Source organism: Pieris napi, chromosome 16, assembly GCF_905475465.1.
Source record: "Pieris napi chromosome 16, ilPieNapi1.2, whole genome shotgun sequence".
In the NCBI taxonomy this organism is placed as follows: domain Eukaryota; kingdom Metazoa; phylum Arthropoda; class Insecta; order Lepidoptera; family Pieridae; genus Pieris; species Pieris napi.
In genome coordinates this window covers 3,951,152-3,977,524 of record NC_062249.1, presented here as the reverse complement: position 1 = coordinate 3,977,524, position 26,373 = coordinate 3,951,152, and the positions used below count along the sequence as shown (strand labels likewise).

The 26,373-nt window shown below is 33.9% G+C and overlaps 2 protein-coding genes across 2 annotated transcripts; both read left to right on the top strand.

Annotated features, from left to right (window-relative positions):
* Positions 1-151: 151 nt before the first annotated feature.
* LOC125057331 (pyrimidodiazepine synthase-like) lies at positions 152-5,844 on the top strand. The gene is made up of 5 exons (XM_047660975.1): positions 152-516; positions 815-982; positions 1,482-1,639; positions 2,891-3,136; positions 4,236-5,844. Exons 1-5 carry the CDS (start codon positions 486-488, stop codon positions 4,458-4,460), a joined length of 828 nt encoding a protein of 275 aa, XP_047516931.1. The 5' UTR covers positions 152-485; the 3' UTR covers positions 4,461-5,844.
* A 429-nt stretch (positions 5,845-6,273) lies between these two features.
* LOC125057436 (RAB11-binding protein RELCH-like) lies at positions 6,274-23,713 on the top strand. Its single transcript, XM_047661127.1, has 16 exons — positions 6,274-7,284; positions 7,500-7,670; positions 7,936-8,096; positions 8,419-8,643; positions 9,296-9,606; positions 10,522-10,713; positions 11,645-11,807; positions 13,005-13,170; positions 13,866-14,237; positions 14,919-15,252; positions 15,699-15,980; positions 19,448-19,566; positions 20,052-20,193; positions 21,704-21,927; positions 22,652-22,778; positions 23,420-23,713. The coding sequence occupies exons 1-16, from the start codon at positions 7,056-7,058 to the stop codon at positions 23,634-23,636; spliced, it is 3,435 nt and encodes a 1,144-aa protein (XP_047517083.1). The 5' UTR covers positions 6,274-7,055; the 3' UTR covers positions 23,637-23,713.
* The last annotated feature ends 2,660 nt before the right edge of the window (positions 23,714-26,373 follow it).

The following is a 26,373-nucleotide window of genomic DNA, read 5'->3' as shown; positions in this document are numbered from 1 at the left end:
AACCTATATTTATTTCTTTCTAATACATAACGCTTAAATTATTATTTATTTTATGATACATTTTTGTTTTGTATTACGACTAGAAAGTCGCTAGTTATATACGATGTAATTAATCACGTCGCTAATAAACGTTTTTACATAAATAATGAACAAGATAAGTATTAATTATCTAAGCGCTTATTTTTTGTATATAATCAAATCTGACGAATCGGAAAAGTCCAATAATATTACTTTTATCTTTATATCATATTTGATAATATCAAACCAGATATACTAAATGCGTAAAAGTAGGGATTAAGCTTATTTCGTATATAGTACAAAGATATTACAATTAAAATAGTTATTAAGAAACATTGAATCACAAACAACGCCTTGCCTGATTTTATTACCGAATTCTTCACCATCTATAATACTTATATTTTATATTAATAAAACCAATTATCTTTTTAAGTGTTTTAATCAAATCTTGTTTTCTTTTTTTAAATATGGAATACGATGGAAGACATTTGCAAAAAGGTAACACTTTTTTTAATTGTTTTTTTTATTCAAGTCTGCATGCATCCCATTTGATGGAGGCATTATGTACCTGTTACAAAGCCTGGCATATAAAGCAATATACCGTTACGTGACCATATATAGATATATAACTAATAATTTATTTATAATATATCTCTAACTAATAAAATCAAAGGACCTAATTTAAATGAAATTATTTAAATAAGTTTTATGATATATAAACTAAAAATGGATGTCTACCTATTTCTATAAACGACACAGAAATATATATAATATCGTTGGTATCTCTTTTTTGCAGGCGATCCCCTACCACCATTTAGTGGAAAACCACGGCTTTTTTCCATGAGGTTCTGTCCTTACGCCGAACGATGCGTTCTAATGTTAAACGCAAAGAAAGTGGATTATGATTTAGTTTTTATAGATCTGAGCAACAAACCGGAATGGATTTTTACGTTTAACCCTAAAGGTACAATATATTTTAGGGCTTCTAAATAATTAAAAGATTAAGTAATAAGTAGGTATTCAATTTCCATACTGAGTTGTTCGGCAGCGAAGCGTTATCTCTGCAGTAAACTGCCATTTACGTAATGTTTCAAAAATTAATTTTGTCGTAAATAAATAAATAGTTATTTTTAAAAACAATACAAAAAATGGAACAAATAAAATTGATATGAAGACTTTTATTAATTGTTCTAGAATTTTAAAGACTCATAATTTAAACTTGTAATTTTCATATTGTTAGTATATACCTAGTTATAATAGTGTATGCTTTCCTTTGTGTTTGTAGAGCGTACCAGTTCTTAAAAGGCTGGCAGCGTGCTTGCGAGCCTTCTGGCATTGCGAGTGTCCATGGGCGGTATCACTTATCATCAGATGAGCCTCCTGCTCGTTTGCCTCCTGTTACATAAAAAAACCACCACGATTGTGTTCCGCTTTTCGATATCATCTTAAATATTTGTTTATAGGCTCTGTACCAATTCTGGAGTATGAAGAAGGCAAAGCCATATTTGAAAGTTCAATAATTACATCCTATATAGACGAAAGATATCCATACCCAGCCCTTCAGGCCGTAGGGGCCCTCAAAAGAGCACAAGATAAGGTTGTTGTGGAGCTGTTGTCTACCGTAAGTACATTTTTACTTTACTTATTAGTACATTGTCTATTTATACATTTATAGGTACCTAATCGATTTCCCGTCAGCGCGGGATTATAGTTAAATTTGTAGTGAGTTCTCATGTCTGCCGACAAATATAATATAATATCATATCATATAATATCAGAAGACAAAAGATGGTAATTGCACGTCAGAGAGGGCTAGGCTAACACATTGTTCAGTTGATATGATTTCAATTGCGCCGCAATTATTTTCTGTATAAACCTACTTTTTACCTATATAAAAATACTAATCAGGAATTGTATATAGGGGTTTATTTAAAAAGTGAATAATTAATTAATATTGTATTTTTATCGTAAAGCCGTAGTTGAGATATTTATGACCACAATAAAACATGTTGAATTACCTCTATCAAAGGTACATTATCCTTGTTTGCATTTTTCATAATAAACATTAATGTGTTATCACGTTGCGTGACGTGCATATGTGAAAAAAAATATTTTGTTCTGTTTGGCGATTTGTAAAATGATATTTGATTTCTTTCTATTTTGTTCTCTTTTTCTATTGCCTCTATATAACTGTTTTGGTCAGTAATTCGTATAATATATAGAAATTCTCTCAGCTCATAGCATAGGTATTCGCGTTCTTGCGCGAGTCTATGATAGATCTCTAGATAGGCAAAATTATAATAAGCTTTATTCGAATAAACTTTGGCAATTTATGTTCTAAATTTAAATGTTATGTGTGACGTCAATGGAACCAACCCCTAACCCCATTTCTGGACACGAATTTCCGCGCAACCATTATGTGTATGTCCGACTAATATTCTTTAAAATTTGAGTGAGCATTTTTGATAAATGCATGTGGCATCAAAAATGACACTCTCTTGAAAATTCTATCGAATGTTTAAGAGAGTGTCCTTCCTCAACCCTGAGAGTGGCCAAAACTTCCTTTCCAGTTTTCCCGTCCATCCTTTGACAATTATATAAGTGTCAATTACACTAAATGTCAATTTTTTTTACGTTTAAAAGGCACAATAATTTACCTACCTAGTTGAATATAGGTAGTAACTATAATAATTTTTAGTACGATTCAAAAACGAGGCGAGTCGTTTTTGAGTCCCGTACGACAAAAATGTTATGGAATTTAATATACAGGGGAATATATATAATAATTAATAATCACACACCTTAGGTACAAATGTAACCACAGAGTCGGTCATTACTAATGTCATTCAAATACGATTTTTTTTATTTTAAGGCTCAAGCTGCATATTACATAGCAGCATTCAATGCGCAGGCAATAAAGCCAGAAACAGTGCTAAGCTATCATCGAAGTCTAGAAATACTGCAGAAAGATATTGCAGGCAGAGGAACCACATATTTGGCTGGAGATAAACCTGGGTACATTGATTATATCGTCTGGCCATTCTTGGAGCGTTATATAGCTCTTCATCTAGTGGGAAGACATGAATTCGCTATTACAGAAGATAAATATGATATATTGGTAAGTTTTTTTGCTGAATATTTTTATTGTCTGTTTTGTTGCAAAGTTTTTACGTAATACACATAATATAGAATTGACATGGTGGTTTCTGTCCAATAATTCAAGCTATTAAAAAATTCAATAAATTAAAAAAAAATAGACACAGAAGGTTAATGACCTACTTGACTCGTTATAAATATAAAAAAAAGGCGAAAGATTTATACGTTTTGAAGGGAAACCAGAGTTTATAAATATAAATCGACACAATGTTGCACTAGCATTTATTTTATATTAGTCACAATACAGCCATAAATAGATATTACAGATTAAAAATAATCTATTAAGCTGCTTTTTTTCAAGTCATAGAATTAAATAAACAGATGCAACTTAGCATTACATAAACCTTATATTATCATACATAGATAATTTTAAATTTCCAACTCTTCGCATTTATATTATTCCATGATATTTCAGAAATGATAGATAAGATACGTAATTATACCTTATTGTAAGCGATAGATGGGTATGTCTTATCTTATATATAAAATTCTCGTGTCACAATGTTAGTTACCATACTCCTCCGAAACGGCTTGACCGATTTTTATCAAATTTTATGTGCATATTCAGTAGGTCTGAGAATCGGCTACTATCTATCTTTCAACCCCCTAAGTGATAAGGGGTGTCCACTCCAAAAAAAAAAAAAACTTTAGAATTTTTTTGTTTTTTTTATGATACAACATAAAAAAATAGATACTTTCACCCCTCTACGATCAACTCTTATTTTTTATTATTGTAGAGAATTTGAACTAAAATAATATTTCCTAGAAATAATATACATGGCCAAACAAATGTTTGCCGGGTCAGCTAGTAATTATATACTTACACCCAATTCATGTAAAGTAAGATAGTCTAAACTCTAATATCACTATTATAACTTAAATGCAGTTTAATATATCTTTGTACTTGTAATTAAACTGATTTAATTGTATATCACTAATTGATTGGTGTTCGATTAAACCACTTTACCTTGTATACTTATTGCGATATAAATCGATACACTTATCGATGACAAAAGCATATGTATGGTGTTTAAAATTATTTTCGTTATATTATTTTACAGATAAAATATATGCATGCTATGAAGAAAGACCCTGCGATTCAGTCCTACAGTTTAGAGCCCGAAAACCATGCAAAGTATATCAAATCTCGTGTCAAAGGAAAGCCAGACTACAGCATCGACTCAACTAATTCATTTGATAGGAAAAATAATAAAATTATAAAGCCTAAAAAGATAGATTCATATCAAGAATCTATTGAAATGCATACTAAAAAACCATCAATGTAGGCCGTTTTGGAATGTATATGGTACTGGCAATTGCTTGAAATACGCGATAACAACTTTTATGTAAGAACCGTGGTAGGAGAGTGCATTTTGAAATGCAGTTGATTTTGTGCTTTAGCCTTTAATTGCGATTACTCCTGCGTTATTATTTTGATGTGCAGTAAATTGTAGCTAAGTATACCTAGTCCAGCCATAAGTTCGTCACAAATGAAAATGCAAATGAAGTAATGTAATATTATTAAAATTTATACCTACATACTTATGAAAGTCTCAGAAAAAAAAACAATATTCTATTCGAAATGGCCTCCTTTGGCTTTTATACAGGCCTTTTATCTGTTTGTCCACGAATCTATGGATCTACGCACTGTTTCCAAGGGAAATTTCGCCACTGCTTGCTCCAAAGATTTTTAAAGAGACTTAATGTCGCCGTGTTGTTTAGAGCAGGCCATGTCCTCAAAAACTGACCATAATTGAAGTCTAAAGGGTTGAGGTCTGGGCTAGATGAGAGCCAGTCTTCAGCTCTTATAAAGTCGAAACGTTGGTTTCAAGCCAGGCTTGGGTAGTTTGTGACTAGGTGCAGAATCCTAATCCAAAGACCAAGGAATATTTTTTGGAAGTGTATTGCTGAGAGGTTTAACAACATGATCCAAGACTGTATATTGATACACTTTGGCTGGCTTTGGCTCTCCTTTTTCACAAAAATGTAATTTTGTGACCCCTTGATAAGACACGCCCCACCAAACCATCACTGACGCATGATGACCACGTTGTACCTTTCCGACCACTTGAGCAGCTTCTTTAAAGGCTTCTTTCTTTTTCTTTATCAATTTGCTTATTGTAGTGTTCTTCAATCGTAACAATTTTTTCATCGGCAAAGAGAATATTTCTTGTGCTTTTCACCTGCGTATCGCGACAGAAGGCGCGTATCGATCGACTCTCTGAAATTGTAAAGATTGGTTTAGGGCATGTCCTGTATATCGTCGATAAGCACCGAGCTTCAGGTCTCGTTTTATAATACGCGACAGAGCCCTAACGGAAATCCTTATTTCTCGCAATAAGATTTTTTGCTTCCTAATGGGGTTTCGACGAATTCTGGCCTTAACAGCATTAACAGACAGCGGCCGCTCCGATCTTTTCTGGTCTTCGAAAGACGAAGTGTTGTTGTTTCTGTTCATAGTACGATATCGAACATACGGCTGATACCAAGCTTTTGAAGTGTCTGGAATATGACCGACGGGTCCATCGGCTCGATCGCCTTGCTCAAAGTGGGTGAGCAAGGCGATCCCTACAATCCTATTTTCATTAACACCCCATTCCATATTGTAATTTGATAATTAACACAAAAAAATATGTGAAATGGCGCAAAATCGAAAGAAGTTTTTAAAATAATATAGATACGTGTTCCAAATTCAAATAATTAAAAACTTGAAAAAAAAAATATTGGTTGTTTGTAAAGTAGGTTTACGATCGAGATGTTTACGTGATAACGTCTTATTGGTGATATAAGTTTTTGGGAAGTAAGGAATTAATGAAGATAACAATTTTTTTCAAATTTTAAATTACATCTATCGTTTTATTCACACTTGATGATAAATTTCGGGTGTAAAATGACAAGTTTACTTATTCGACTATGATATACCTACATTTTTCTTCATACATTCACGGAATGACTGGCAGCGCTCGAGATGAGACGGGAGATCGGTCCGTCTCTCTCTCGTTATACCTGCGATCGCGCTCGTGAGGTTTTGGTGTGACACAAGTTTCTGAACATGTCACCCGACTAAAACGATTTTAAAGACGTTATCACGTCAAAAAAATGCATTTTCATTTGTAACAGAACTTATGGCCAGACTAGTTATAATTTAATAAATAGTAACGCGATAGAGATAATACTTTATCCTATCTGTTTAAATACCTTAATTCACATCATTTGTGTTTCTGTAAAGATTCATTAGGTGTTGGCCATAAAATACTCGTAGAATATGGATAATATTAGTTTAAAATATTACTAAAGTACCGTGTTGGGTTAAACATATGTTTTGATAACATTATTATGTCTATTTTATAATAATAAGTACCGTCTATATTGCATTTATTGTTTTATTACACATTTACTTATTATGATTATAGGCATTGTTTAAAGTAATTTAAATAGTATTGGAAATTTTCCCTTCTCGTGTAAGATTTTATTCTGGCATAGGACTTTGTGATTTGTCTAACTTATAGTCTTTGGTTCAACGTCAAATATTAAAATAACATCTGTCAACGACTACTGTACAAAAGTTAACTGTCTCTACTGTCTACAATCCGCTTTCAAAAGTCAAAATACAAGTAAATGGAAATAAATATATTTAATGTTTTTATTGAAATAAAAATATTGCATTGTGATGTTTTTATGCAACGATATAATCCTATGAAGCCCATTCAATTCTAAATTAAAAAATCAACTGCTTTGGTAAAGTTCATGTGTTAGATGGTGAGAAAACAGAAGTGGTTTAACTTTCATCTACTAAAGCAAACCAAAGAAATGTTTTGACTCATCAATAATTATAATTTGAAGTTTTTTAATGAACAAAATAAAGCTGATAACTAATCACAATGAATCCGTATAAGGATTTGGAAGATAATTCATTTTCTGCGGCTCCTCATCTTGCTTACGAGGATATCGCAACTAAATTGTTAAAAGATCACTTCTTTTTGACGGCGTTAGAACTTCACACGGAGTTGGTTGAAAGTGGGAAAGAACTTCCGCAGTTACGAGAATTTTTTTCGAACCCTGGAAATTTTGAACAACATGTTTCAAGAGCATCAGAAATGAATTCCATGTGTATGTATATTTTAGCATATACTTGAGACTTGAATGTTTATATAAAAAACAACTTACAGTAAAAGTACTCTGAGTTGCCCTTTCTCTTTAGTATCGCTTATAATTAAAACTATCAAACTTGGATCTTTTTCAAAACTTCTCTGTGTAACCACATCCACACATGCGTGGAAAATGAAGATGGTGTAATTTATTTTTATGGATTTTTTTTACTTTAGATCGTACACCTAGCCTAGCAACACTAGATTCTCTGGATACAGCAAGATATTCAGAAGATGGCGGTGGTGATAGAGCAGGAAGTGGTGGTGATATAGCTGTTCTAGAGTTTGAGTTAAGAAAAGCAAAAGAAACCATCAATTCACTAAGAGCAAACCTTACTCAGTTTGCCGGTTAGTATTTTATAACACATTATGTGAATATTCTTGTTAGTTATGGTTTTCTATTTTACAAATTCTGATTTTCTGTATTAAACATGTTTTGGTTGGTATTAATTACAGTTAAAAAAAAGTCTATGTTCTAATTGTGCATTTTTCTGTTTATTAAATATTGTCGTTGTCCATAGTAATTTTTATATATAAGGCAAAATAGTTGTAGGATTCTCAGAAATATTATAAGAATAGTTTGTAGAAGTTAAATATTTATCATAATTTTTAGATGGGGAGTCAACATTAGATAAAAGTGTAAAAGATAACTTTAATCAAAAATCACTTAAGCCACATGAAAAAAGAGCTCTTAACTTTTTGATAAATGAGTACTTGTTACTTCAAGATTACAAATTGACGAGTATAACATTTTCAGATGAAAATCCTGATCAGGTAAATTAAGATAAAATTATATCTAGTGACAACACTCCCTACCCTTGTTTAATAGTGAAGAAAAACGTTGTAAGGAAACTGTCATGAGTGTTTCAGACACAAAACAGACACATTAATTTGAAGCCGAGACCTAAAAGGTTGTGGCACCACTGTTTTTATTTTTTATTTTTCTAGGAATTACCACTGATGAACCATAGGTATTCATAATTTGTCTTTGGCTTTATCTGGCATTAAAAATAGTCATTTATAATCATATATTAAGGTATTAGAAAATATATCTTGACTTTTATTGCCTATGCTTTTGCATTTTTGTTGCTTTTAGGAATTTGAAGATTGGGATGATGTTGGCTTAAACATGCCCAGGCCACCTGGTTTAATACCTTTATTTAGGGGCAGTAATACTATATTGAATCCACCTAAATGCGATGCTGCCACACAGTATGACAGTGATTATTTTTCTGATGCCGAGTGTCAGACAGAAGGCGATGAAAATATTTGTGTCAGTTGTCAGACCTCTTTTGAACATGAAACTGATTTGAATCATGAGGTAACTTTCATCTTATTTCAATCTGAATATTGTTTTATTAATACTGAATAATAATAATTAGTATTATGAATATTCTGATATATATATGATATGTTACAGCTCTAAATATTTTATTTTAAAAAAATCTGTTTGTATTATTATAAGATAAAATTACGTACGTACACATTCTGAACTAGATGTATAAAGCAGCGTGAAAATGTTACTATTCTCAAATTATAGTTAATTTTTTAATATGAAACAACAGAGACATCAGAATTACAGAAAAATTTATTAGTTTTGATGGGTCAAAAATGTTTCATAATAAGATATGTACACACGTTATTACCGACACGATACGCAGCCAGTTTATTTAAAATATTATCATTTATTTCTATTAGGCTTAATATAACAAAATTTACATCGGAAAAAGTGATTTACAGTCAATTATGACGCAGTTTCCCCACATTTTACATTGCGGTGGATTTAATTAAAAGTGGCTTTAGGGTAAAATTATTTTTTTATAATACATTAAATTGTGTTGAAGTTAACCGTAATTATTAATTAATGCCTCAAAGAAGATCTCTATTAATTAACGTGTAAAAGATAGCTAAATAATATTACAATTCGTATGTTTGAATGTGACTTTATATTTATTAGAGACTTTGTTTTTTAGTTACTCATACAAGCTGAAGAAATAAATCTATTGAAACAAAAAATAATCGCATTAGAAACTGAAAAATTAAATTTCCAAAAATTATATGACGCTGCTGTTGTGAGTCTGAATTCGTTAACAAGTCCAATATCGGAGAAACAAAGTATAGAACTTCAAATTCCAAGTGAAAAGCTAAATTTGATAAGAGATCCTGAAGATCAGAGACCCATCACTTGTATGGCATCTGAGAACCATTATGGCAGCAGTAATTCGACGCATAGCGCAACGCCCGATCAGTTTGAAATGATCGAAAACGAAAAACATTGTTCATCGTAAGTTATAGTAATATTTATATTTGTTTTCCTCTTAAACGTTTTTTACAATTGTGTCACATTGTACATGTGTGATGAAGCTCACGTTTGTCAACCCTGAGGGAAGGAATTTTTATTATATATAATACTAGCCGTTTCGCGCCCGCTTTGCTGGACGAATTAAAATAAATTTTATGTTTCATTATTTTATTATTCTTCTTTTTAACTTCCCGCTAAGAAAATTGAAATATTTCGAAAATCGAGTTTTTAACAGATGTTGACGTTTAGAGGTTCTAGGAAGCCTCCCCGAATGTTTCCGCGGTGAAGTCCGTATGGATAAATTTTCATAAAAGTGGTTTAGGCGTGATTGAGCCTCAAACGAAGACCATTTTCATTATATATATATAAAAGATATGAGTAATACGCCAGAAATACGCGAAAGTTGACTTTATTTACTGCGAGTTTATTTTTAGTCAAACGCTATATTGAATAAGTGTTTATGGAGCGTTCAAGTATTACGTCACGCAATTTTTAGAGATAATTGACCCCCCCCCCCGTAACGCGCCGTAACGTTTTTCTGTACCCAAGTACAGTACTGTACCCACGTATAGTAAAACGTTTCGTGACCACTTACAGACTCTTTATACCTTAAAGTTACCATTATGTGGTGTAAAGTACTGGAAAGTCGAAAATAATATTAACAATAACGCGTAATTCAATCCCCGCCCCGCATCGTAACGTTTTACAGAAGGACCCCGCCCCCCCCTAAAATTCGTTACGTAATACTTGAACGCTCCCTAAGTAGATGACGTTATTTCACTGGTTATTATATATTATTTATTGCAGACAGTTAGTTAACTAACTGTGGGTTTAAATTAAATGTATGACTATGAAAGGATGGCTTTTACTTGCTTCTGATATAATATTTTTTTATAGGATTAAGAAAGAAGGTTCTAATACAAGTTCTTTCGAGCCAGCAATGGTCGATAATAGCGGGAGACCCACCCCAACCCGTAGAGGTAGCGTGAACACATTGGATGATACACTCAGTATGAATGATGCAGAATGGACGCGGCTGCATTATGAATATAATGTCCTGGATAGCTCAAAGGAAATGTGGATTGACAGGTGAGAGCGTTGCTAGGCAACGGTAACAAGCTGTTGCTAGGCAATTACATATCGACATTTGATTACTTTTGCACTCTGTGGAAAATAATGATGAACAATGATGCGTTCTTCACAAAATTTACGACTCGCAGTATTGGCGAATGGAGATCCCATACATTTCGGAATCAGAAAAATTAATTGAAACTGAAGCACAATTTCTAGATTTTATCATAGAGACAAAATAATCAAAACTGTTCCGTACACCCATTTATATTCTCGTTCTACTCGTATATTCTCATTCGGTAATATTCTAATTATGAAATGAAAAACAGACTTTTATTGGGATATTTTATTTACATACTTCTTTAAGAAAATTAAAAAATTAAATTAAAGCATTATTCTCCTAACAAAACAATGCTTTTAAATATTTTTTTAATTATTAAAGTACAATGTGTCCCGACCAAGGAGGCTTCAATTCAATTTAAGTACACATAATATGTGGTAAGCGCGCTGCGCGCGCAACGCAATGGTTTCTAGCCAATAGACCAATAACAGACTTTTCCATTTTGGCGCTATTTCGTACATACGAATTTGAGTAATATTTTGTTGGATAAAACTTTATATAGCAAAAATGTCAAGCAACACCGACGATACCGATGAAAATTTAACTCCACCTGACATTCTAGAAACAGCTACGAAACTGACGAATAGTCTTTTGCCAGAAAAATCAAGAAAAGCGTACGAGAAATGTTACTAAGACTTTATGACTTGGAAACCTATAGCCATGAGATTAAATAAAGTAGTGTATGCAACTGCATATAATTAGGTATTAAAACACTCGTGTAATAAAAACTACACTCATGTTTTAATACCCTCTATTAGATGACAGTTGCATAAACTACTATTAATATTCAATTTAATGTTGTCAGCTTATAATATCTTACATTCACAGCGCGATACCAAATAGCTTAAAAGAGTCATTATTAAACTGGTGCAATGAATCGCTTGAAGTCAATGAACCACTCTCGAACGATCTTCTGACAGATTTAGTGAACAATGAGAAACCTGTGGTGTTGCCAGCGCTGTTGCAACTCGTTGCTGATACATTACCGAGGGTAAATATTTTATTAATATTGTGGCATTATCGCCTCTGTGGATTTGTTGTCATCCTATGGGAGCTTAGAGCTTCTGGAGTCTATTATCGAAAAAAGTAATCGTTTGTTTGAATGATGTTAATCACTTTCTATTCTTGAAAAATGTAGACTTTTTTTTATGGCTCTGGCACGATTTGTGCATTAGCCAGTGTCAAGTATAGGATTTTTTTTATAATTCGTGCTTGTCTTTAGAAATTCGACCGTGACCTCCATGTACGGTTTAGGCACTCGCCCGGTACCGCACAACCCTCCCAAAGGCCGAGAACAAATTTAAATTAAATTAAAACTTGCCCTCGAACCGGGAATCGAACCCGGTACCCCTCACCTAGCTGCCACTTAATAAGGGGGCGTCCATAAATTACGTGAGGTGTTTTTTTAAATTTTCTGTACCTCCCTCCCCCCCTGGTGAGATGTCGTGAGATTTTATTCAACCCCATCCCCCAATCTCACGAGATTTTTCAAAATGTGGGTTTCTTACGTAAACGCGTTGGATTGTTATTGTAAAAAGAAAAAAAAAATTGCTTCGTGCTTTTATTTACGAATAAAACAAAATAAGTGAAATGTTCAGCGTTTAGGTATGGAGGTAGCGGGAAGTTGCAGAGATAGCCTTTAGGGTCAACCGTTTACCAAATTTTTTTTTTAAACAGAAAAAAAATTGCGTGATATTTGCCCTCTCTCCAACGTCAGATTAAATGAGATTTGACTCGACCCCCTCCCCCCATTAAACACCTCACGTAATTTATGGACGCCCCCTAAGATGTAGTCTTAATAATACTTTTAACTATTTTTTTTACTTTTTTGACTTATTTAAGAATACCAGAACCACACCTTTGTTATGATATTACAAATTAATTATACTTTTGTATTCCACGTTTCATCATTTATCACTTTTCTTATTTGAACCGGCGCGGTGTTGTGTTTGTAATCTAAACCAGTTTTTACACCCAGAAATCAAACCTAGGTGGCTTATATTAGAAGATAATTTCTAAACCGATTTCTTCTTCCAATTCTTCTTTCTTTTCTCGTTATACGTTTTAAATCACACTACAGTCGCTTAAGAAAAGTTTTATTAGAGCTTATACCATGACGGCTCATGATTGTTTACGATTACTTTTAATTTTCGTGACCTTATTGCTGAAATAAAAGACGATCTTTTAGATTCTTCCGCACATATTAATAGGCCGCCGGAGTGAGTCCGCTGCATTATTATCTGCTGCGATAATTCTTCTGCCACCCGCAGATACGAGAAGGGCAAAATTGATACATACCCTTCTTACGCTATTTAAAAAACCCGACCCGCCGGACGCAAAGATTATATGTGAAGGTATGTATATACTTCTTACTGAATACTGCTTTTAAAGAAGATAATTTGCCTACTGTAAGGTGACCTACTAACCATACCGGACCTAATAAATAGGCTTAAAAGGCGACAAATTCTAAGTCTTGATAGACACGGTTGAAAGAGAGGAGCAGTCTCGATGGAGATTTTGCTATGAACGCCTAACAGCTCTCAACACATCTGCTCATAGTCTAGCTGACTGATTGCAAGATAAAGACTTATATATAAAAAAATAAAAAAAAACTGTAAGGTGAAAAATTAATATGCCATGTAAAAATTGTATTATACAGTGTACAGTGTAAACTCTATATAACGTCACTCAAGGGACTGCGCTTATTTAGAGTTCTTTGTTTTCGATTGTCTCGCTAGGACAATAAAGCGACAAAACAACGTACACAGCTCCGCAGTTAACTAATTTCGGCAAATTAAATAGTACTCTTTAGTGTTACTTGTTGTCGTTATTGAGAGTGGGTGTAATGCTATGTAGAGTGTATCATTGAAGACAAGCTAAACCAACCAAAGCCAAATGATTTCGGCGCTTTAAGGAGTTTGTTGTTATATCGAAGGATGTTACATGGAGCGTACACTGTATTTATCTCATCATTTTCCATTTTTCGACTTCTAGACTTAGGTTTTACAATATAGTTTCATTGTAAAAGATTTCAATCATTAAATTTCAGCTACCTGTCTCATAGTAAAATGGGGTGGGAGCGGCGAAGTACTATCCTCTATAGCTGAACTTTTAGCCTCTAGATCAACTGAACGTCGAGTTTTGGCAAGTCAAATATGCTTGGCCATTGCCCCATACGTCCCTATAGAACTCTGTACCTCTCTACTCCTGAGTTTAGTTGGACTTATGTGCGAATCTACTGAAATCGAAATACGATCTTTGGGCTTAAAAGCAGCGTGCTTGATTTGCCCTATAGCGGAACATAAGTATGGGCAGTTGGAGAATATTTTGTTCAGTTTTCTAAAGGATCCGGTGGATTTAATTGTTAAGGATACAGTGAGGGTGTATGTTCCGGTGCTGGCCCGGACTTCGCTCATAGCTGGTAATTGATTTTCATACTATTGATGCTTTGGAGTCATCCGATGTTTTGGATAGGACTGACTCATTGCCTTTATAAATATTTGATTGAGAGGTGTTGTTCGTAAGTTCGAATCACAGTGGTGCAACGATATACTTTTTTGTGCGCATTTAATTCTCGCTCGTACGGTGAAGAAAACATCGTGAAAATCGGCATACTCAAAAAGTCGATGGCATGAGCTTTCGTGTGGGTTTCTTGCACATAAAGAAAAATCTCAAAACAGATGTAGATAACCGAGGCCAAAACTAAGTTGGGGCACCAATTTTTGCCAGCACCCAAGACAGTGTGCAGTGTGAGTGCTCCTCCGCAAACATACAAACAAAATGCATTGATCCAAGATTCGAACGCACGACCTCTAAGATACGAGACAAGCATGTTAACCCACTTACTTGCCTTTTAAAAAATATCACGAAACAGAATCTGAAGCGAAGACTAAGAGTTGTAGCGCCAATGGTTTTATTTTATTTAATATTTAAGTGTTATGTGCCTGCATTAAGTAGAGGCTTATGTAAGTTTATGATTTGTAAGATTCTAGTTCTAGTTAATTAAGAATTTGTCCATTTGCCAAGAATTAATGACCATTACTTACTATTAAAGAAAATTAAACCCCATTTTGTCGATATTAACTAAACAAATGTCTTTTAGGAAAATTCTCGTCGTCGCTATATACCCGTATAATTTCGAATTTAGTGAAATCTACAAACGATGGTGAATGGAAAGATGCCCTTCTATACTTAAACATACTAAGATCCCTAGTGTTGGCGAAATTAGTATATGTTATTAACGTACAAATAGTTAAAGATATAATAAAAATGGACTGTGATAATTTGCAAGAAGTATTATTGTGCGAGGATAGCTTTATGGATGTACAGTGTTATGTGAGTGAGAGAGATGCAAAGTCATTGTTGGTGGCTGTGAATTCGCTCTTAAAAGAGAATTCCGATGTTAGATGGACTGAGTTGGAGTGGTTTATAAATGCGTAAGTATTTTATTTTAATATTTTAACTAATGTCAAAATTATATATGTACACAAAATCAGTTGTCTAATAAGTTAACACATCAAAAAATCGTTCATGTCTATATAGGAGAGGTTAATTCTATGAAGTTTGAATCACCAACGAGGTTTTATACTTACTGGTGGCACGCAATGTCAGTCTATACTCTATGGCATTAATATGCTTATCTGTGATCGCGCCCGCCGCCCGCTTTGTGCTTTTGGCGCCATTTATACGGTTTAGTAATTTATTTTAGCTTTATTTATCAATGGCAGTTTATAGGATAATAAATCTTTAAAAATTTATTTTAATTTATTCGACACACTTCTCTTCATTATAAAATAATTTTATAAATCACTATGTGTATTTATTATTGTGTTTTGTCGGATGAACCAACAAAAGAGCTCTAATATTTCATCTTTCCTTTCAGAGTAAAGCAAATACTAGAAATTACGACATCAAACAAAATACTAAATCATTCGGCAGTTTATGAAGTTTTAATAAGTTTATTTAGTAGTTACGTGTACAATTTCGGCGTTCGCTTCACCAGTGAAATATTGAAGCCGATATTTTTTAATACAATTAATGAATTGGAAAACAAATTGGAGAAATTACATACAGTTAATGTTGACAGCTGTGTTGTTGTTGGAATATATTTAGTTACAATTTTAACTACGACAGAGAGTTCGCAACAAGAGGAATTCTTGCAAAAGTGAGTATTGATACAACAAGGTTTTTATGTTAAAAAGTTTTCATATAAAGTATAAACAATAGATAAGTAACAAATCCAGTACATGATAATTCGTACTAAAGTGTGAAAAAATGTATTTTAATAGTGTAGAAATAAAATAATTTATTTCTCGTAGCATTAAGATAATGTTATGTAGACATGAACTTGAATAGATTACTCGCGATAGCTGTCGCAGGAATAGCGAATCTAGTTTCACTTTATACACAATAATAATAAATTGTACCGATTTCGGTATAGTTTAATTAAAAAACCGTGACTAATATCGCAATCTTTAGATCCTGTGGTACACAAACTTTTTTATTAGCGCTGGTCTGAGACATGGGTCATGTACAAATTTAGGACACACGTTTTGTTCACGCCATTTGTATGGGGCCTGCGCTTGAGAGGAATAGCCAAAACCTCGGAAAGGTTTCATTTTACCGACTATGTATGTAATTGTTTATTCCACGCTGGAGTAATGAATCACAAAGACGATTAAGCAATTTTCTTGCGCAAATGATAAATTAAAATTCTCCAGTCATTATGAAAACGACGTTCGAATAACGTCGTTATCGTGCGTCGTTCAAAGCGTGCACGTTGTCACGTACGTGCGTTCAGATGATATTAATAAATAACTTTTATATTTATGATAATCAACATTGATTACCTATTTAAGAACTTAAAAGTCATTAATGATATTGATTATTGATATATCTACAATTTGTGATTAAACTTTAATTATTGAGATCAAAGATTATAAAAGTAATGAGTCATTAATGGCCCTTAACATGAACCATTTTGTACCGACACAGAAAAAAATATTATCTATATTAAATATTATCAAGATTGTTTTTTTTGGTTGAACAATCTCAGGAATTTAAAAAAAATTGGATTATCGAGGAAGGCTTGAGGTTTTGTACGACGTGCTTGGTATTCATAGTTGCTCCCATCACACTTTGAAATAAATTTTCCTTTAGTTTTTTAGCTATTGCATAGCTTCTATCGCGGGCCTAGAGCGTGGAGACCGAATCCAGAAATTCCGTAACGAAAATACCCTTACGCTCCGACCGGCACAGCGGTGATACTTTTAGTTTTGCCCTCTATCGATGAATAGCAGAACTTTTAATGACTTTTTTTAAAATCTCCGTGTTTGTTATTTTTTCCTATAAGTGCTTGTTTCATTAAATATTTTATTTTTCTTGTACCAATGCATCTGTATGCCGAGGCAAGCTTTTATGATTAAATAAATATACAGACACAAAATTAACGTACATACGTACAGGTTTATGGATGTAAGAAAGATTTTCGGTGCCTTTAGTACGTTTAACAATAAAACAATGATAAAAATAATCTGCAGCGTCGGTTCGGATCAGTATTAATTAATTTAATTGATTAATTATGATAATGTTATGACGTCGGATATTATAAATCGATAGGATAGATATTCGAAGAATGTGAATGACAATCGAAATAACAATATATAAATTATTTATGAAGATAATGTGTAGATTTTGATAAATTCAAAGATTGATTACACAAATGAAATAATGAATAAATTATACGAAAACTTTAATCACTTATTACGAGAATTCCCTCTTGTCATTTATGGTTCATAATAATCTATGTCAGTTATAGATGTAAGTGTCTGAAGCCTGTTTCTTAAATATTTAAAAATGTATTAGACAGTAAGACTTATTTATATTAAATAATCCACAGCATTTTAATATATTATACAAGTTATATGTAAGACAAATAGATAGACAAACTAGAACACTAAAATTAATATTTTTTTAAAACTTATACTGACACAACTAAAGGCTACCACTGACGATACGTCCATTAATCCGAATGGAGTAGTCGTCGTCCAAAATCGTCCCATGAATGGTAAAAAAATATTCCATTTGGATGGACGTCAGGCAGCTCTGGATTTCCAAACGGATTGAAATCCATGCGTCCAGGCCAAATGGACGTCATCCGCGGACGTCCGTCAATGTCAGAAACGTGCGCCACGCCATATGGAAGCAGTCTGAATTGTCCGTGAATGGGCGAAACGGCGTCCATTTTTGTGAGGTTATTGTTTCAGTTTATGTTTTGATGTCGATGGTGGTGCATGTGCTGTGTATTTGTCAAGCGTTATAATTTTCTTTGTTTCAACCAATCCTTCATCCGCCTTCTCTTAGGTTTTTTTTGTCTTTTTAATAAAATACACACAACTGCTGCCACCAGTAAAGTATTGTTATCCATAGTATTATTTATTTCCGTTCCGTACGATTGCAAAGTTCGAAGTGACGCCATGCATCCAAATGGAAGTATTGTGAATGGTACCATATCTCGATAAATTTCCATTTGGAGTGCATCCAAAAGGAAGTCTACTATATGGACGTATCGTCAGTGGTAGCCTTAATACTAAGAAATGTAATCAAAACGATGTTTGTATGGATTAATTAAGAAATCTATAATAATATAGTTAAGCCAACAAAACTTTGCCTAACGCTTATAAAGCCAACATTATAGGCGTAAATAAGCCTACGTTGGCTGGGGCAGCTTGAGCGCAAGGGCCAAGATCGAACCGTGAAGGAAGCATACTTAAGCCTAGGGGTCAGAGACCTGTAAGCCGGGCCAGGTACCACTGGATTGACGATTGGAAGACCTACTGCAACTAAAAGCCAGCAATTGGAGGGAAATGGCACAAGGAAGCGCTAGAAGTTTCTGGTTTCGGAAGCCATGACACATTTTGGGTCACAGAAACATCGGAGTGGAGTAAAATCGAAAAGGATTACACGATAGTTATAAATTCTAAAATTACATTTTTTTAAAGTAATAAATGAAAGGGTCGTAATACTGTGAAGTATATTGCCTAAATTTTATCTAATACATTTAATTTAAATAATCAGTAATTACCGTTATTAATGCAAAAGTTATAACACTGAAGTTGCACTGACAAAATTACGTTGCATACGGCGATATATCAAATGACGTCACTTGATACATCGCGACCTAGACGATCCGTTTCGTTTCCTCCCAAATACGTATAAATGATGTGCGGTGCGGATAATGTGGTTCTCATATATTACACCCCATACATACTATTGTAAGGACTAGTTGATCTAGTTCTTAGGGTAGGAAATTAAACACTCCAATGATGACATAAACTGTATAACTTCAAAGTTGAACAAAGGAATTGCCCGTGCGCACGTGTAACAACCTCTTTTATAATCTATTCCCTACTCCGACTCGACCATCCCACTTCGGGGAGATGTTCGTAAACAACCAAACGAGTCAAATGAGTAACTATTGCACATGCGCACTTGTAGCAAGATTCTTAAGAATATGTTTCATAAAAAATGTTTAGAATTTAATTAAATAAATATTAAAAACTAACACTATAATACGTGAACCTCAATCCCATTCGCATTATCTGGATATGATGGATATTTTTTTCATTCCAGATGGGTCACCTACAGCAGCATACGAAGTCTTCCAGCAAAAGTTCTATCAATACCGCTAAAATGGCTCTCCAAGCACCGACCAGACGTTTTAGACTTTTATTTGCAGTGCCTTCAAAAATGTAAGACAACTAACCTCTATATTGGCTTCATTTTTGATGATCCGTTGCCAAACTGGCCATGGGACAGACTCATTTCATTGGTATTCTTATGCCTGATTCGTTGGTATTTTTAAAGCACGACCGTGCCTACCACCAACATATATTTTTGAAGTTATATAATGTATTATGTATTCCATCTCTGACTATATTTTCAGTGTAACTGTTTGTTATTATATATAATTTATGTTAGCTGTAAGATTACGAAATAAATAAATAAATAAATAAATACTTCTTTTGGCGCGTTAGGGAAAATTATGAGAGTAAATTTTTACGATGCGCGCGCACACCGTCACAAATATCCGACACCTTGAAGTTAGCTAAGTCAACTTTTAAAATAAAAAATGTCCATTTCATTAATTATGTAGAAATATTTTTTTTTGTGATATTTAAATAAACTTTATTATGTATGATGATTTACATCAGTAAAATTATATATTTTTTTTTAGTTTCAGCGACATCTAGCGCAAGTATTCGGACTTTTACCGCGTCTCTTCTAAGTGAGCTACTTAATACGAGTACCGTCAGTGACGCTTGCCTCGAAGCACGGATGTTGCCAACAATCACTGCGTTGCTATATGATGAGGACACGTAAGTATCTTTCAATACCCGTTTGCTATACCTCCTGCTGCCAGACTCAATAGAGATTAAAGCTTTACGATCTCTTGACATCGTAAAAAAACAAAATGGGATGTCTGGGGGAGCTGCCCCCTATGGGGCTCCTTCGCGTCGCCGCCCTGACTAAATTGACGACTCATTGGTCTAGTGGTTAGTACCCCTGTCCTGGGTTCGATCCCCGGCTGAGACGAACATCGATGTGATGAGCATTTGGTGTTCTGCCTAGGTCTTGGGTGTTTAAATATGTATTTATATGTCTATCTATCTATAATATGTATGTATAATGTATATCCGTTGCCTAGTTCCCATAACACAAGCTTCGCCAGCTTAGCATGGGACTAGGTCAATTGGTGTGAATTGTCTTGAACTTCCTTCAACACTTATCTCATCAATTCAATATTATCGCTTTGAAGAACTCTAAACTTTATCTATCTTTAGTCCATACAATGCAATAAGTCTGTATTGCAACGTTTGATATCAGTTGTTGTCAAATTGAGGATTAAATATTGAAATCAAGAAAAAGAACGCAAAACAATCAATAATGTATATCTAGAAACAAAAGTAGAAATAAATAATCTATCGGCCCCTTTTTATCATTATTAAAATACATTTTGTCAGAAAGAGACAAATTAACGCGTCAAGTTACCACAACACAGGGGCTCTCGTTAAAGTGTAGTTAGTGTGGGTACTAGCGCTAGATCAATTTAGTCACAACCATATTTCTGTCATGAATTATACTTTATTATTATTTATTATTGGTTTGAAGGCGTGCTTTTTAAGTACCTAATAAATAACTTTACCTATTATCAAAAAAAGTCAAAATCATTTATTCTTAAACAAAAAAATATGTAGGAAATGCTTCTAATTTTACATTTACTGCCAGTTCTCAAGGGCGTAGAACGGAAGAGAAGAACTGGCAATAAACTCTCCGCCACTCTTTTTAATATCAATTTTATTAGCCGTACGTAAATTCCTTTAGATTCAGTTAACGTACATCCAGGTTCGATTTCTGGAGAAACAATAACCATTCAATATTTAGGGTAGGGCAGACAAGACCACGTGGATAGTGGGGTGCTCTGATTCGGATTTGGGTACTTTTTGAATAATTTCAAAATTTTCGGAACCCTACGCTAATTGAAACATGAAGTTAAAGTAATGTATGACAAGTAATGGTTCAATTAGGTTTAACTTTAAAATTAACAAATGAGGAAATAATCGATTCGATTAATTTATCGAGAATGTCACATCACTTATAACCAATAGAAAACGAGAATGTCACATCTCTTATAACCAATAGAAAAGTACAAAATGGCCGTTACACAATTTGACGGTTTCACTTCGATAGATTACAATCTACCGAATAATAATACGTTAAACCGTAAGCAGTACGCTGAGGTTCACAATCTTTCGACAGTTTATAATCTCGCGAGATAGATTACAATCTAACGGTGTTTACAATTTTACGCTGACATTAATATTACAGATCAGTACGCGAAGCAGCAATAACTGCATGGGGGAGTGTCGCTCGGAGCTGCGTTGTTCGAGGTCTTTCAGAATCTAGTGCGTCCATACATTCCCTGTGCTGGCCTCCGTTCGAAGAATTGTTCAATACCCGGCCCTTGACAAGTCGGGAGAGTGCGAAAGCGGCGGAAGCTTTAACACTTCTAGTACTGCCTACAGTGGAAAGTCATGCGGTGTCGGAAAAAGGTATAGAAATTTATCTAAATAATATAAATGTAAATCTAATATAGCAATCTGTTTTGCAAGAATTATATAGTTTTTGTGCAGCGTGAAATTCTCATCCCTGAGGTCGTAGGTTCGATTCCCGGCACCAATGGACTTTTTATGTGCATTTAGAGTTTGCTCGAACGGTGAAGGAAAACATCGTGAGGAAACCGGCTTAACTTAGACCGAAATCGTCGACAGCTTGTCAGGCATAGGAGGCTGATCACCTACTTGCCTATTAGATTTTCAAATGATCATGAAACAGATACAGGTATCTGAGGCCAAGACCTAAAAAGGTTGTAGCGCCACTGATGTATGATGTATATAGTTTTTAGAAATACATTTTCTGAAAAATAAAAATAAAAGAGATTTTTTTTCTACTCCTCCGCTCACTAAAGCAGGGACCAATGACGTTATTAAATATGTTATATAGAGATTAAACTACATTTTAGGGAATCTTCGGTATCTTAAATAAAACACTAAAACTATATTAAATATAAAAAAAAAAATTTTTTTTTTTAAATTTCATTTTTGTCTAATTGGCGTGCTGGTGGGTATTTGGATAACAATAATAGCTTAGAAACTAATATTATTTTTGATTAGTAACAGTTTTTTTTAATCTAAATGTGTTTTGCACCAAAATAAATCGCAGATGTACTATTTATTTTGAATAACTAACCTAACCCAAAAAACCTTTAAATTTCAGCTGTATCGTTACTCTGCGGTCTCTGCTATCGGCAGCTATCCGCCGAGTGCTTATCCGCACTAACGCCAGGGTTACAACTCGCCGTGCACCACTGTTCGCATCATCCTGCATTGTTACCGGCATTACGGTATTTATATTATTATTTGTGCTCTTGTAAAGCGTTATTATTTATATTATTTTTGACTTTGCAGTACTTTACAGCACATAACGGTAACTTTTAGGTATAAAGAGTCACTCGGTGGTCACGAAACGTTTTACTATTGGGTAACGAAAAACGTTACGGCGCGTTACATGGGGGGGGGGGGGGTCAAGAGTCTACAAAAATTGTGTGACGTAATACTTGAACGTAAAAGTTTACGTAAATTAAACGTTTCAGTTATCCGATATCTATAGTCAGCACTCCTCCACAAGTTCTCTAAGTCTCCTATATTTATATTATATCCTCTAAGTTTTCCTATATTTAAAAAAATAATATTTGTGGCGTCTATGTTCAAACTTAATATCTTCTATCTACCTTTTTCTAGGGAGCCCTCTTCTTCCTCTTGGTCCATATAGTTGTACTGAAAGTCCATCTTTTATCTGTGGTTTAATGCGAAAAACAAAAGGTATAGACAATATGCCCTAGAACAGAAGTGAGAAGTTACATAAAAAAACATTAATTTTGTTTGAAATAAATCACTCGAAAGCTATAAGACCGTCCTGTTCCTTCTAATTTGTTCACTACAACGCATGGTAATTATATAAAAATATGATATATTGTTTTTACAGCAAACTTGACGAAACCGTCCAATCACAATCGTCGTTAACGCAGTTCAAGCCCGCAATAGAAGCCTTGCTTCATGTGGTGAGCAATGAACCGATTCCCTCGCCTCGTCCGGCCTCGAACCTGCACACAGCACAGGAAGTGGGCAGGCGCATGACGCAGATGTTCCAACACTCGAAAACTAATATCAATATACCAAATATATTCAAAAAGAAGACGTAGTTATGTCATTTTTGACATCTGTCAACTTTGGGGCTGTCAATTAATCACATGATTTTTTTTTTAATATTTAACCCCTCCCTCCCCCATGGTGATGTTTAAGACTACCCCCCCACCCGCCACCAAAAATCACGTGTATTTTTTAAGTACCTACAAAGAATCTTAAATTTTTTATAATATAATAAGTACCGGTATAAACTATAATCTAATACTATTCTAGAAAATTAAGGACCATGATAAAAATATCTAGACAGAAAGGTTGTTTTTGACTGGCATAAAAATAATATCAAAGGAATGGTGTAATCATACGAAAAATATATATTGTATTAGTACATAAACATATTTTATGTACATTTTCACAGATTAGTAAGACTTTCTTTAATACTAACAACTGGATAAGCATCTTGCAAGTCAGTTGTTGGCACTGTACTTGGTTGAAGATCAACGTCGGTTTCATCAAACCACTCGGCGTCATCACGCGCAGAGAATCTCTCTCGATCTACCGATCGATCGTTTTTCTAAGCCGCTTTTCGGTATAAAAATCACACGATTGATGAAAAAATAAGTACACGTGATATCTTACTATACCCCCCCTCCCCCTTGTGATTTTTGCCGCACCCCTCTCCCCCCATTTCAAACCTCACGTGATTAATGGACAGCTCCTTGATGTTTGGTAAGAGCGAATAGGATTATATTTTTTTAATCTGGGAGATGGGAAAGGAATATTTATTAAGCTCTAAATTTGCATAACGTGATATAAAGTATTTATCTAAATTCTTTCAACATCAGAGGGGCTACTCTGTAAAATGGAAATCGATTTGCAAATTGACTGAATGTTACGAACGGTCGATAAAAAATTAGATATTGGAACTGGAGTTGGAAGTTACGGGGTAAGCCTGCTGCTAATAGTATTTAGTTTAGGTTTCTGCAGTTAAACCCTATACCTAAGAAGAGCTTAGAAAAAATACCTATATTTTACTAATTAACTAAATATACGAAATATGTTACAATAAAAAATAATCACAATTTAAAGCCAAGATGATTTTTAATTGTCGTTGAAATTAAATAATACTCCTTCATATTAATTGTATTTGATTTTTTAATTTGTCGCATTCCAATGCACGTAAATTAAGAATGTACTTAACTATTTTAGGAATATTATATAATAGTACAAATGCAATACTTAATAGTGTGTAAGTATATGACAAAAGTTAATTTTTATTGTTTTATCTTGAATTAAGTTTAAAAACCGTTTGTGTTTACGTGTAACATTGTCAAATTAAAAAGAACAGGGCTGATTTTTGTATATCATAATTTAACTTTTTGTCTAAATGCAGCAATACAACGTAATATCCGTAATTAAAAAAAACGACGGGTTGCACTCCGGGAGTGCCGGCAGAAGTGAAAACTTTAATATTAACGTTGTGCATTTTTGATATTTTTGGATGGTTAGGGAATAATTTTGCACGAATTGCTTTAATTATCAGTATAAAAGTACTGATTTTTGTGGTAGGATACCATATTTATTTATTGCGCTATCGTACACAAACATGACAATTTATATAACATTAAATACGCCGCGCCAGCTGTCTACTCTCCATCTGTCTTACGAATTTTCTATCAGGTCACGTATCCTGACGCGAGTTTAAAATTTTTTACCCATTCCAAAAAAAGTGTACAACGCCGCTATTTTTTTTAAATTTTTGGTTTCGTTTTCCGAATCAGTCCAAATATTTGTGTTTTATCTGAGAAAGAAAATCTATCGACGCTAAGTCGGCATTTTCTTAAAACACGTTGTCATACCTTTAATAAGCGAATACTATCAGAATGATAAAATCAGCCTATGTGTAACATATTTACTTCTAAAATAATTATTTAAGAAAACCGTGTACGTGGATATAGTCTGAATGAAAGAAATCTGATCTTCGTTAGCCTGGTGCTATAATTGTGCTTCCCTATAGTTTTATTTTAGACTTGCAACAATTATTCGGCCTATATTTCGTCAGAATACCGAATAACTTCTATTCGGCCAGAGCTATTCGCAACTGAAGCGATCAGCTGAATTTGGTTGTACCGACAAATTTAAATATTTTCTCATGTATCAAATGGATATTAAAAAATAATCAAAGCCAAAGTGAGATTACTACTTATTATTACACCTCTTTCTTCTGGCTCTTAACTGAATACCACATCATATGTGGCTACGATAGCTGATACGAAACAAGGGTTCATTACTGCTTTAGTGTTAACAAAAACCGTTGGTTAAATCCGCAGTATATCCGGTACTCGGCAGATGAACGAATATAAGTAGTAAAGCTTAGGTTTCCTAGAAAAGAGGTGCCGTTAACTGACGGCCGTCATTTTACGGTTGTTAATAACGGCTGTCTTTACTTTTTAACATAATGCAAAGAAAACATCATTTTCGTTCAAGTCACGTTTCCAATCATGGTATTAATTAAATATGGGCACCGCAACACGCGAAAAACGTTGAACTAATGTTTATCACCGCTATGTCGGCTGTCATGCAAATGACAGCACCACTATTTGACGTTACGGTGACACTCAACGTTCTCTAGAAAACCTACTCCGATGTTATTTATAGACAACGTATGGGTGATGTCATCCAACGTTACATTACGGCCGTTAGATAACGGCACCGCTTTTCTGGGAAACCTAAGCTTAACAGTGTAAGATCTCAATTTGGTTGAATGTTTTGAATAAAAAAAATTCCTTTAAAATT